Source organism: Echeneis naucrates, chromosome 20 (assembly GCF_900963305.1).
Source record: "Echeneis naucrates chromosome 20, fEcheNa1.1, whole genome shotgun sequence".
NCBI lineage: Eukaryota > Metazoa > Chordata > Actinopteri > Carangiformes > Echeneidae > Echeneis > Echeneis naucrates.
In genome coordinates this window covers 4383884-4397786 of record NC_042530.1, presented here as the reverse complement: position 1 = coordinate 4397786, position 13903 = coordinate 4383884, and the positions used below count along the sequence as shown (strand labels likewise).

The 13903-nt window shown below is 38.3% G+C and overlaps 2 protein-coding genes across 5 annotated transcripts in view; one reads left to right on the top strand and one right to left on the bottom strand.

Annotated features, from left to right (window-relative positions):
• The window catches only part of dnajc13 (DnaJ heat shock protein family (Hsp40) member C13), a 28488-nt gene extending 26828 nt beyond the window's left edge, over positions 1-1660 (bottom strand). For all 3 annotated transcript variants that reach the window (XM_029529149.1, XM_029529151.1, XM_029529150.1), the window contains exon 1: positions 1510-1660. The gene's annotated coding sequence lies outside the window, so the exon portion shown is untranslated. The remainder of the gene's footprint in view (positions 1-1509) is intronic.
• Positions 1661-3796: 2136 nt separating this feature from the next.
• lztfl1 (leucine zipper transcription factor-like 1) lies at positions 3797-8526 on the top strand. 2 transcript variants are annotated; one of them, XM_029529332.1, is made up of 10 exons: positions 3797-4037; positions 4343-4467; positions 4609-4803; positions 5577-5634; positions 5987-6058; positions 6163-6228; positions 6318-6395; positions 6702-6878; positions 7249-7352; positions 7488-8526. In XM_029529332.1, exons 1-10 carry the CDS (start codon positions 4035-4037, stop codon positions 7504-7506), a joined length of 897 nt encoding a protein of 298 aa, XP_029385192.1. In that variant the 5' UTR covers positions 3797-4034; the 3' UTR covers positions 7507-8526. The 2 variants fall into 2 exon arrangements, with proteins under 2 accessions (XP_029385192.1, XP_029385193.1); XM_029529333.1 differs by lacking the exon at positions 3797-4037 and adding an exon at positions 4147-4194.
• The last annotated feature ends 5377 nt before the right edge of the window (positions 8527-13903 follow it).

The following is a 13903-nucleotide window of genomic DNA, read 5'->3' as shown; positions in this document are numbered from 1 at the left end:
GATGCATTCATGCAGCTGAATAATGAATTGATGCCAAAGCGGGAGGGCTGATGGAAGGCACAATAAGATTTGTTAACAGCAAGCAGCAAACAGTATGCTCTTTGCTGCTTTAAAAGAAGGCAGGGCAGTTTTCATTATATTACTTTAATGAGGGCAAAAAAATTAATCCACTTCCTGGATTCGGTCATGTGATTATTTCTCTTGGCCCTTCCTGCATATATACAGATGAATAGCAAATTATTCATGGGCTTTCCTTAGGAAAAAATGAACAGACAGGAAGTTTAGCAAGTTTGAGTGGAACTCAACCCAAAACAAAGCACACAACCATTTACATAAAAACTTGTTCTAGACAGGTCTCCCAACCCATTTAAACCTCATATTAATAAATTAATATTTACCTAGTTGCCATGATGTGGCTAGGTAAGTGTAATTGGAAAATCCTAGTATGTACTGCTCTTTACTCTCTGTTAATAAGACTGTATCAAACTGTAACATACTGCACATTACTGGCTAGATATCAACCAAAAGGTTTGCAGCCAATGGTAAAACTGCAGCAAACTGTGCTCTGCCTGCTCTTTTGGCTTTATAATTTCAGTCCTGTTTCTCAGCTGTTGAAAGAAGTCAGATCACCTGTCTGCTTGAGAAAAGTGAAAAGAGGCAGAAATCTCTGGGTACAAAGGTCAACCTATCATGTGCCACTACATCTAACCTGTTTTTCATCTGCAGTTAAAGCTGTGTTGGGCATAAAGCGATTCTGAATTGGCAGTACATGAAAAGTAAAATAAAGTGAACAGACCAACAGGAGGCAAATTCAAAGTCAGACATGAGATTGAACAAAGACATAAAACAACAAAGATATAAGAATTTGATCCTGTTTTTTTTTCTGTCCAAAGACGTGTTGCAAAACATTATGCCCAACTACCAGTTATATGAAGCAATCTTCCCACCAAGCCAGCAGTTCCCGAAACTCCACATCTCATCTCTCGTGGCTGCAATTGAAATGTATGGACGACTTGCATTCAAAATACATTAAATGTGTTTATTTTTTATCCACGTGACTGCAGACATAAAAGTGGAAGTTAAACGGATAACGGTGGATGTCAAATCCCATTGAGGATGTGCGCTGTCAACTAAATCCATGACAAACGGCATTAACGTTACCAAGCAGCTAGCCAAACTCTGCCTCACTGCAGCGGGCCTACGCGGTTACATATCCGGCTGAAAACAAGCACGACAGCGCCTTTTCAATGATGTCGACGCTGCTGCTCCTGCTTTTGGAATGCAACAGACACTAACAAATGCATCTGTTTTCAGCCACCGTTTGCCAAATGCAGGAGGAGGGGAAAAAAAAGGCTGTGGCAGGCTAATGTTGGGTTAGCCGAAAGCTAGCGGCTAAACTAGACCATCACTCAAGTCTGATGGAGAAGCTAAGCTAGCCGCATTAGCAGCGGGGTTCAATCAAGCAAACATGGCTTGGAGAGAGTGGCATGTGCTAACGTGTGTGTTTACCTGTAAAATCGCAAACGGGTGTTGTTGTTAGCCGTCCCTCAGCCCCCCACCCTCCTCTGAGTGCGGCCACTACTTCTCAGTTCTGCCCCTGTGATGCTGAAGGTGTTCAGTTACGCCGTATTCCCCCCCGACGGCGCTCAGGACGCTGCCATATTCCTGATACCAAACGTTTGCTCCTGCGCATGCGCGAGGCCTGCCTGTCATGCGGCTGTCAGCTGATTGGTTTGTTCGGACGTAGAATTATCGCGACAACTGATCCGAGATCGGTGTTTTATTTATTATTTCGCCTGTTTGAATGGATGAATTTAGTAATAACAGATCTAGGAACGGTTTAGTCGGAAACGACGCTGACGTGACAGGATTTCGTTGCTAATTTGAAAGTTATGAGTAAAACAAACAAACAAAAAAAGGTGATGCCAAATTTGTCTTCAGAATAAATTTCATAATGTTAAAAAGAGAAGGTAAAAATGTGTACACGCACTCGCACAAACGTAAAGTAACAAAAAAGAAACCCACGTTAAAAAAAACGAACAAATAAAAAAATTGACAGAATCCATTACTTTAATTCTGTAACTTGGAAATTGCAGTATCCGTTCAAATACATAATTTTAACATGTTTACAATTATTTGAACTTCAATAGTCAATATTGAGTATCAACTGAATAAGTTTGCATGCTTCATAAACAACTGTCTTACTGTTTCTCTTGTTTGTGTTGTTGAAATTTTTATTATACATTTGTGCACATTAACCCTTGCATTAATTTGTGAACCAATGACCCATATTTTTATATATTTCATTGACTTTCACAGATTGTTTAAGTATTTCATAGACCAGCTGCAGGACATCAACCAATTCAGGATCTCCCAAAAACGTTCCAACATATGAATGATGTAAAGTAACCACCATGGTCTAAGCAAACCTTGTAAAGCAGAGATATTTGAATCTTGCAAAACTGAATACAGTTTAAAAGAAGTGTTTTCTAGTCCCTCTCTCAAAATGCAAGTGACTCACCGTGAGTGATGATAAAAGGGAAACATCTTAGCCTCTGTGACTGACTGATGTGACAAAGTAAACTTGAGCAGGACAGCATGAAGTGGTCATGTTATGAATCATCTGATTAGGTGACCACTCATGTGCTGTCTGTTAGTATAATTCGATTACTGCTAGAGTGACATGAGCCGGGACAAATGTTTCCTTTATTTCTTAGGATCCTCCTGAACAAAATGGATCGTGATTTCCTATAGACGTCAGTGACAGAGGAGTAAGAGACACAACATTGTCTCTCTGAAGTTTTTATTTGGCTCACATGAAGTCAAATTAGTTTAGCTGATAGAGAAGCAGCCATGTTTAGTCCCCTCTACTGATAAACCGAAGCATTGAAAGAATGCTAATAGGTGGAAGACTGTTGAAAATGTGTCGATAAAAATACATAAATACAGAATTACTAGTTTACCAATTTGCTGTTGGAATTATCCAGAATTAAGAGACATGGATTTTTCGCAATCACAATGTAAAATTAACAAGTGTGAAGTTAATAGAGAACAATAATAACACTAAAAAACATAATAACAGTGACTCTATGTAACTGAAATATGCAGTCACATATATCACCTTGTTTTGGCCAGCAGCTTCTATCTTTATCTAAAAGCTTTTGGAACAATTAATTATCATTTTACTGTCAATCTATATTATAGTACACTCACACACAGAGTACTTTGTTTGATGATTTGTCTAAATTAGAAAATTAAAAAACAGAATGATCATAATGACCAATGTCAAAGCAATCCAAAGTTAAATATCTGCAAAAGTGAAGTATAAAGAAGAATTATGTTGCTGCACCAAGTCGTTATCCTCTCATGGCCCGTACTCATCTTACACCTCTTGCTCAACGCTGCCATCTAATGCTTGAAATTCAAAAGTATAAAGAGATGGAGACAAAATTGTCTGATCTGATGGTTATCAAAATAAAAATATATATACATGACAATATAAACAAATATACTGTTCAAATCACATGAACTATGGATGGATGAAACAAATCATTTTCTTTCGACATGAGTCAACGGGAAATAACGATTATGGTTGATAAAAAATACAAAATGTTAAAAAAAATATTATATATTCCATTAAATATTCGGTTTAATTTATTCTATTACATCAAATTCTATTGTGTTTTATACGATTTTGTTAGGTTTGTGTTGTACGTGACGCCGCTGAACGCACCTCCGGTAACCAAGGTGATGACGCTATTCTCCGTTACCAAGGCATTCTCGGGAAAACACTAGCCGTCTAGCTAGGATCTGTCTGATAAGCTTTCAGCTATGATATAAATCCCCCTGTTTCACGTCAGCCTCTTCACGGTGTCGAAATCTAAGTTCAATCGCGTTGACCAGAAGAATCGACTCCGGTAATATCACCTTCAGCTTGCAGCCCGTTCTTCGTGTGGCCTAAATCAGAGGCTGTTGGATCAGCACAGTCTGCGAAGCTAGCTAACTTCTCCTGTAACGTTAGCAGCACAGCCACGATGGTGAGTAGCCGCTGTCCTTTTGCTCTTCGGGTACCCAGGCCACCTGTTTGCTCCTGTAAGACAGCATGTGAAATATTTAGCGTTACTTCTGCTTTCTAAACTGGATTCACAGATGCTAAGTTAGATACAGACGGGTGACAAAAGCGCTCCACGTTAGGTGTGCAAGCTCATGTGGATGGGCCCTGTCATATATTAGCAGGGGGGGAAATCCTCCTCAAGTGAGCTTATCAGCTCCTTGTCATTGTTGTCACCGTCTTTGTTGTCTATATCTTGGACACTAATTTCTTGCCCTTTTCTCCGTGTAGGCTGAATTTGGCTTTAACGAACACCATCAGAATGAAATAATCAATTATATGCGATTTGCACGTTCAAAAAGGGTCCTGAGGCTGAAGACAATTGACTCATGTTTTGAGGAGCTCAAAGACAGCAGGTGAGGGATTATTTATCCAAGCTTCCAGTGGTTTTGCTTGTATGTAAATGTATCTTCAATTTATCTTTAGATTCAAGATCTGGATGGCTGAAATGTACCAGAACAGTTCAGATGGTTTTGTATGTATGTTTTTCTTTTAAGGCTAGTGGAGGAAACCTTCACGGTGGATGAGGTGAGGGAAATGCTTGATGGGCTACAGGTGGTGGTGCGAGGTGAGGTGGAGATGGAGCTTATCAACACAGCCCACACCAATGTGCTGCTGCTTAGGCAGCTCTTCTCTCAGGCTGAGAAGTTTTATCTCAGACTGCAGAGCGATATTTCAGAACTAGAGAACAGGTGAGCAATGAGGAAAGAAGCATCCACATTATCTGGCCATCATCAATGTCCATGCCAAAACACATAGATCTGAAAACTGCTGTGTTCTTAAAACAAGATAATACTGTTGACCAATATGATAATTGCATACCTGAAGGCCACAGTAAACCTGCACAGGTTTGAATTTACGCCTCGTCTTCTCTGACATTCAGATGAACTTCGTGTAACTTTTGACCTTTGGGACCTTTCACCTCTTTAAAACACTGTGTTTTTGGAAAAGTTGTTTTTTGTGTTTTGTACATGGTGGGCGGATAAAGAGGCTCAAAAGCTTTTTGAGCTTGAGCAGAGGAAAATTATACGTGACTGTTATGGTGTCTAAAACAGGCACGCCCCATGTCAAAGTCTACGTGTGTTTAGCTGCTTTTTAAAAACCACATTTAAGATACTGAGAGAGCAGATCTGTTCACCACAGTAATGCATATTTATAGTTTATTTGTTAAACTGACTTGTGCAAGAAGGGTGTTTATTTCCCTTTCCCACACATTCACAACTGCAAAACACTAGTTTATTGTAATCCAAAAAACATCAACTTTGCAGTGACAAGATGGCAGTCATTTTGTATCTGTAGAAAAGATCAGATCAGTCAGTTTATACAGTATTGCAAGAATAATGTTAGTAATAACTTGGCTTTACTTGCCTGCATAGTAATTAGCAGGATTTCAATGTTTTGTTTGTCTTTATTTTTTCTTCATTATTTCTCTGTCCGTTTTTTTGCCGCTCTCAACCCCGTATAGGGAGTTGTTGGAACAAGTGGCTGAATTTGAGAAGACTGACTTTAAAAGCGCTGATAAGGTGAGTATATGTAGGCCTTAAAACATCACCATCAATCTAATTATCATTAATTACATGTTCAAAGCCTATATACACTCACATAGATTTCAGGAACCAGAGAGAAGCAAAACTGTCCTGTGCATTTTCAGTAGTTTTTGTATGTATGGCCACCTGCCTTTGACACGTACCAATGTGGTTTAGAAGTCACTCGTCCCTGAAGTTAACATGTGGTTTTTTAGCAACGCAGTATAAAAGAAAAACAAATCAACTGTGAAATGCAATACATGCTGTCATTCATTTTGCTACAACACTACTAGAGTTTTTAAGATGATGAAAGAACTCTCCTACCAATTTTTATTCATATTATTAACAGATAAACCAAGAAACTAGCAAACCCAAGTTAGCACCGCTGAATGAAGGTGGAGTGTCTGAACTTCTCAACAAGGTAGAGAAACATATTGCATTACATTTATTGAATAACTGTAATAAGTTGGGCTGCCATTACCAGGTTATTGCACTTATGCAGATCTATGTGAAATATGTCTTCAGGAGATAACAAGACTACAGGATGAAAATAATAAACTGAAATCCAGACTGCGGACCATTGAATCCCAGGTATAGAACAGTCATATTTTTTAAGCAGATGACACTTTTCAGTCTTCTTAATTACATTATCAATTTCACATTGTATTTACCTTCTTTAGGCCATGAGCGCACTTGATGAGAAAACCAAGGCAGAGAGAGCTCTGAAGGACCTTCAGAAGGTGCAGAGTGAACAGCAGGTACTATGACATGTTTGTTGATCCAGTAACATTATTTTTATTGTAACATTTTGAGCTTTCTTTCTATTTCAAAGTTTTTATTTGTATATATTTTCTTACTCTTCATTTATCATGCTGCATCTGAATGCTCTCATTATTCTTTTTTGCTAACTTGGATCTGAAATGGTATGTATCTAACTGATTAAAGTTTTGTTTGTCACTGTAGGTAGAAATAGGAGGTGTCCGTTCTGTGGTATGCACATGTAATAGCAATGTTGCCATTCTTTCCATCAGAACATACATGTTGTTTTGCTTATTCCTTCATAGCTTGCCGCTCAATCCCAGGAGATCAGCTGTCTAGAGGACACAGTGGCAGCTCTGAAAGAGGACTATGAAAGATCTCTTAGTGCCAATGCTGCCTCCCATAAGGATCTGCAGGAGAACCTGATATCTGCCAAACACGAGCTGCTTCGAGTGCAGGAGCAGCTGGCCTTGGCAGAGAAGGTACATCACTGTGGTCTTTACCCACAACTGACATCTTAAGTTAAATGCCCCAAAAACCTATTTTCTTAGTTTTAACAGTTGCATGGTTTGATTTTTTCCGGTTGTTTTTCTTACTCACTTTTAAAAATGACACCACATACCACCGATCAGTATTTACCTGATTTAGCTATGGCAGCTAAGTCTGATCAAGCCACAGCCACACGGTTCTGATTATTTTTTTAATTAATATTTATTAACAGTACTAACAGGACTTTTGTACAGACAAATAGAATGTTGATTATTTAAAAAATCCAATCTTGCTACTGGCAGATAAGTTGAAAATGGATACTAGCCAGTTTTCATGTGTTCATGTACTGCATGCTGTGTGAAGGAGCTGGAGAAGAAGTTCCAGCAAACTGCAGCCTATCGCAACATGAAGGAGATCCTGACAAAGAAAAATGAGCAGATCAAAGAAATTAGAAAACGACTGCAGAGGTGAGCAACAGTAAGGTTAAAAAAAGATTGAAAAATATCTGCTCTGGTTTTTGTTTTTGTTTTTTTACTCCTTAAATTTGCTTTCTTCTTAAGATTTTTGCCTAACATCAGATTTGTGCTCCGTGTCTGTTTCAGATATGAGCCCAGTGAATGAGTTGTATCTAAGACAGCTGGTTAAAAACATGTCCAGAGAGTGGACACCACCAACATTTATGACTGTGGTTTGGACAAGAAACCATCAGTTCCACTGCTCTAAGACAAGAGAGACAGAAAACAGCACTTCCATGAGGAATTGTTTATTCATGCTTTATCTGGAATCTTCAGTAGTTATTGGCTTCATGAAAGAGCAGGAGCTGTGAAGTTGACATTAAACACAACTCAGAACACAATGTGAAATAGTAAGAAATGATAGCCTTCTCCAGCTGTGCTTTTTTTTTTTTTTTTTTTTTTCTACGTCTCAACTTAGAGCTTACTTACAGTAGCTAGCAGACTTCCTTCAGTGCTCTATGCAAGTACTATCATGTCCCTGTTTGAAGAGGCCTTGTCCATTTTCTGAACTGGACAGATACATACTGTTTAAAGCTTTGCAGTTTTATCAATCACATGGGTATGGCTATAGGGGTGGACTTATTAGACCTGGGTTATTAGTAATTAATATTTTGCTGATCAGTCCTAATCTTTGTAGCCCTTTTTGTAGTCAATATCCAATATGTCTTTGAGAGTTTCAGGCAGTCCCAAGCTTCAAGTTGTTCTTCCAAACGGTTGAGGGCCCTTGCTTTAATTTTATTTTTCCACAAAATATGTAATAGCATTTTCCAAAATTCCTAACTATGATCAGACATTCTGTGAAAGTCTGATCACTGAACCTCCACTACATTTCTTGCAATTATTTTTTCTGCTCTCGCATATTGAATGACCTTGATAATGACCTAGATCCATTTCCCCATTTCCTTAAACAAAAGGCATAGAATATTTTTGTCCGGAAACTTTAACCGTGTATTTTTCGTATTGCTGTGGATGATGGAATGTAAGAGAAAAGACAACAACCCAGAAACAAACTATATACATGATGTTCATGAGGTAATGCTCTTGTAGAGTATGAAACATCTACCCTGTATTTCACTAGATGTGCATTTGTTTGTATTGTGCAAAGTGTGGGGTAATAAAAGCTGTTACCAAATATATGTAAGATTATCATCATATTGTTTTTAATTTTTTACTTTAGGGTATATTAAATCATAAACTTAAAGTTCTATTTCATAAAGTAATAATGGGAAATCAGAGATATACAAATAAATTAACTATGTTTTCCTCATATGCAACTTAAAAACCTCCGCTATAACACAAAATGGAATTTAAATGTATTTCATTACTAAGATATATGACTGCTGTGTGACTTTGCAGACCACGACCCCTGTGAATACCTTTCTCTCGTTATCTGTAACATTTTATTATGGCTGCTCGATCGGCCAGAAAGTAGTGCGCCACACATCCTGTCTTACACTTTTTGACTCAGGTGGACTTTGGCTGTGTGGAGTAGACTGAGAAAATGTCAAACAAGCTAAAGGTGAGATGTTTTTCATATATATATATATATATATTTTTTTTTTTTTTTTTTTTTTTTTTTTTTGCTACATAGGATGAGTAGGGATAGTTATAAGCTAACAATGTCAAATAGCTTTTTCTATTTAGCTGCTTTAAAACAGAGAGATGTTTTTGTCTTTCCTGTGTTAACTAGATTGAAATCTGATGGGGAAACAGTGGCCAGCAGTTTACACAGCTCCTCTTCCCCTACTGTTGTTTTGAGTGAAACTCCTCAAGCCACAATCTGTCCTTTTTATGTTTTTTTTGTTTTTTTTTTTTGTGCCATGCTTTTGTGTTGTTTTTTTTTTTCAACAGTTATTTTTACTTTATTTCCTATGCCAGGCCAAAAGTAGTTACGTTAAGTTATTAATGACAACACTAACCCTAACCCTTTTCTTCTTGCTCCATGGGGCCAATGTCTACCTCCACCACTGCAGAGAACTTAGTGCACCTTCAATAGCTGCACGCTTCTGTGGTCGTTCAGCAGGTTATTTCAGGAGCTATCAGGGTTAGGGGTGGGTTGTTTTTTTTTTTATCCAATAGAAGAAGTCTCTGTACCTAAACCCAATTTACATTTTACTTTCTTCCCCAATACATCCAAGTAATGCGCATACCTCCAGCCAGTGAATGTGAGCACCGTAAAAAGTAAAATTATTACATCATTGGCCATTTATAATCACCTTTTATGAGCACATTTATACTTACATATGCAAAGCTGTTTCCTGTGAATAACAAAGCGTAACAATCATGGTAATATGATCATTTCAGAAGATGCAAACTTTTGACTGGGTGAGAGAATCAAAATAAATCACAGCCAATGCACAGGAAGCGGTGAGTATTCTGTCAGTTCCAGGCTCCGTGTCACACACTGCAACAATGACAGTACTTTCCCACAACATCGGGCAAATCTTAATACTTGCTAGATCGATGTACTTGTCTACAGCTTCTTCCTGTTCCTCTTTCATCAAAGGGGTTTTCTTTATTTCAAAAACAAAACCTTGTTTTGTTTGTCTTTTCTACAGAGTAATTTCATGAATGTTACGTGTATTTCCAAATTGTAGAGTTCTGTACTGTGTTTAAAAGTTACAGTTTTGTGATGCTTTCCTTTGTTGGAAATGTGTAGCGACTTCTCTTAATCCATACTGTTGTTTCACTTATAGAAACATGATTCCTCCTGAAAAAGGTAGACATTCAAAACTCCAAGGCCAACACAATCAATGACATTGGCATGAGAGGAAAGGTTGAAAGTCGTCTTGAAACCTTGAATCTCTGTAATAACCTCATTCAAAATCTTTCCTTCTAGTCCTTCTACTAAAGTTAACAGACTAACCAACCTTGGTTGGCACTTCCATCGTCTCTGTAATGCAGTTTGTCCTAAGAAAGTAGGGCTCTGTATCACAGCACAGTATACTGCTGAGAAGTCATATTATAGCTGCTGTGTAGAAAAAGCAGAGTATCAAAGTATCAGTTTTGTACATTTGCACCTTTTTTTTCCCCGAAAGAACAAAGATTCAGTCAGAAGCCCTGGAACAATTGAGTTAGGGACTTTTCTTCCAGCTGCCAACGGCGAAAACTGCAAAGGACAGATCTATATATCTGTAGTTTGATATTTTATACAGCTCTTTTAGCTCTCCATTTGATTGTTGTTTTCCCTGTGGTGGCTTTCCTCAGCTTTGCTGCTAAGATAACATCTCCTGAACAGTTTATCTGTGAATGTCACATCCCTGTGGTTTATGATGGTTATGAGGCTTTAGCTGTCAGTCAAGATACAGTAAAGGTTTTATAAGGCTATGTAGAGCATGTTACTGCCATCAAAAAGTGCACAGTATCATTTTATATTCTGTCTGTTATCTAAAGGAAAGTGTCACAGATCAAGATTACCGGATGCCAACGGCATCTTTTAGTCCTTTCTGAGAATGAATGCCTGCTTTATGCTCATTTTTTTATATAATTGCCATTGAAAGATCAAAGTAACACGCAGTATACAAAATGTTTTCAATGTAATACATGATGCTGATTGAACTGATATGGCTTCCCCTTTTGTCATCATTGTATAGCACCCTGTTTCACCCTAACAGCTAAACTCATTGGTATCTGCATTTTTTCACTCTTCTGACTAATTCATGGCTTTTCAAAACTTTGTCATCAGTCAGCTTCCTTGTAGTTCTCACACAAAAGCAAGACCTATGCAGGTTGAAGGCAAAGTCTTCTTTGCCTTCAACCTGCATACTAAAAGTAGTATAGTATAGTTGTAGTAGTCAAAGTTTGATTGTAATCCATTATGTACCACTTTTTGAGAGACTTCCTGTTTCCTCCAAACTAACTCTGCACCAAGTCAACAAATCCAAACACACAGCAAGAATTACAAAGCTCCGTCTTCAGCAAGAAGAAAAACTACTGCTGAATGCAATCTATTATATGTATATACATATATACTAAAACTGAGGTGTCATAACACCTTTTGGTGCTGCTGAAAGGGTTGTTGCAAGTCTCTTTCTTGAAAAGAAGTTGTGTGACTTGTGTCTGCCAACCTGTTGTTGTTGTTGACAGCCCAGAAGCAGCTATCGACTGAACAGTAGCAAGTATGTGAATTTAATAATTAGACCTAGAGGCGATCTGTTTCTTCATCACAATTGCTGCTAAGGTAACATTATCATATAACACACAATGGAAAATCATCAGAGCTCATGCACAGTGTAGCAAAAACCAACTTTAAACAAAGCAACTTTCTCTTTGCCAAAATCAAAATAATTATTTGCTGTCAACGTGGGAACGGGCATGACACTGTTTTCAATTGTTATGAACAAATTAATGAGGTTTCATGTTGACTCTCCTCACTCTCTTCTCCACGCAGCCGGCGCTTCAGTCAATGAGCTGCTCTGGCAGTTGGTGATGAAACCCCTCTGTTCGCCACTTTCTTCAACAACTGGTTTCGAGGAGGAAGGCAATAAAAATCATCATGACATGGCATCGTTTCCTTTCACAAATTCAACATCAAAACCGAGAAATGCAAGCAGCAATTGGTAGAACTCCAAAGAGGTAGTGGCACGCAGGCCTCTCCTGTGTTTTCAAGACCGAAAAAGGTCATATCAAGCCAAGAAGTGTGTCAGTGTGAGTGAACACATCTTCGAAGTCATGCCATTAATGGCCTTACAGACTTTGTAGACGTGGATCAGAGTGTTTTCCCTTATCCGTACAATATATAATGACGTAACAATAACGAGGCTGCGCTTTATTGTATATCAGTCTAAAGATGCTTTTGGTTGCATTCCACTTGTCTTTTCAACTATCAGTTTTGTTTACGTGTTGAGTGACCCTGTCAGGGACTTTCCCCTTTTATCAGCTGAGATTGACGTGATTTCTATGGTAATATTAGGAAATTTTTCACTTCCCTGGACTCGACAAGGTTTTTTCTCACATGGGTCACATGTTTGCCTTTCACATTGGCAGCAGTTGTCAGTTATACACTGAGCACTTTATAAGGATACTTTAAAAATACGAGGCGGGTTCCTCCTTTGAATCTCACGGCTCAGTTTATCTGTATTATGAATGTTTCTTTGACATTTGGGTCCATTTTGACATTATCACTACATTCTCGCTGGGGACAACACGGTGTTGAGGTGGTTAAGAGTCACCTGACAGTTAAAAGGTTTAGGGTTTGATTCCTGAGGCTGAGCCCTTTCTGTGCAGAGACTGCCAGCACCCTGGTGACTGTGATGATCAAGTATAAATAATGGATGGATGGATATTCATGCTCACACACTCTTTTCTGTCTTGCCATGAATTTTCTTTGTGACATGAATTATTATAATGTTGGAGGTCGACATTAAGGGATGGTAATCAGATGCACATAGGCAACAGCCTCAGACCAGCACGACTAGTCTGGACACTGGGATGTTGACCCTGGATTCACAAACTTGCACACCAAGATCCCTCCGACTATTGCAAGTTTTTTTTCAGTCCTCATTGGGCCCCACTGCAGTCTCAAGTTTCATTTCTTGGCTGACATCAAGCCTGACATAATGCTGTGCCATAGTAGTTGATCTCTCTCAGATGATTTCTGAAATACAGTATTTCAGCTCCAGCCAGACTCTCATCTGAACTCTCTCATCAAAAAAGTGACTCCATGCAAAACTAACTGCTAAAATGATATCAGTCCTTCAAGAAAGGAAACACTTTTTCCAACTTTTCACTTTAATGCAAACCTAAACATGTTTTTTCTCCCTCAAAATAAATTTAAATAGGAAAAATTTCATACTAGAAGTTCTTTTTTTTTCTTTTTCTTTTTTTTTTTTTTTGGATATAATCCAGGCAACAATTACGTTTTTCACAAATGTCATATGATGTGCGACTTCAGCAGTTTTTGAAGAATGTCTAGCAGAAAGTGTTGTATTATTTCACCATAAACAGGATATTACTTTATGAGGAAGTCTAAGGTTTATTTAAATTTCCCTGAAATCTCCCAAAGAGGGTTAGGGCGTTCTTATCTATACTTTCTGTAAGACATCACAAGCCACACAGTCTGAGGTATGTTTATTACATGGGATATTTCAAAGAGCAGCACCTACAGTGTCTCCTCCAGATTTGTGCTTGAATCACATCTCATGATTCTCAGTTTCACGCATCACTCATCTGTAGGGTTAAGTGCACCACCTGTGCACACAAAACGTGGTGAAAACCGGCTTCCCCTTGAAACTCAATCGGCTGTGGAGAGAATGTAGGTGTATTGTTTTCTCTGAAACCTGATGGACATGGCTCATTCGCTGAAATCTGAAAGTCACAGCTGTGCAATTAAAACACACTGCTTCTCATACCTAAAACCAAGGTGCTATCCGTTTTTGATGCTCATTTAGCTGGTATGGATATCTGCTTTTAAAGAAGGAGATGTAAAGCAGAGTGCTGTGATGTTCTTCCCTTCTAGAGCATGTGATCATGTGGTTAAAGGGAAGCTATAAGTAAGTGAAGAT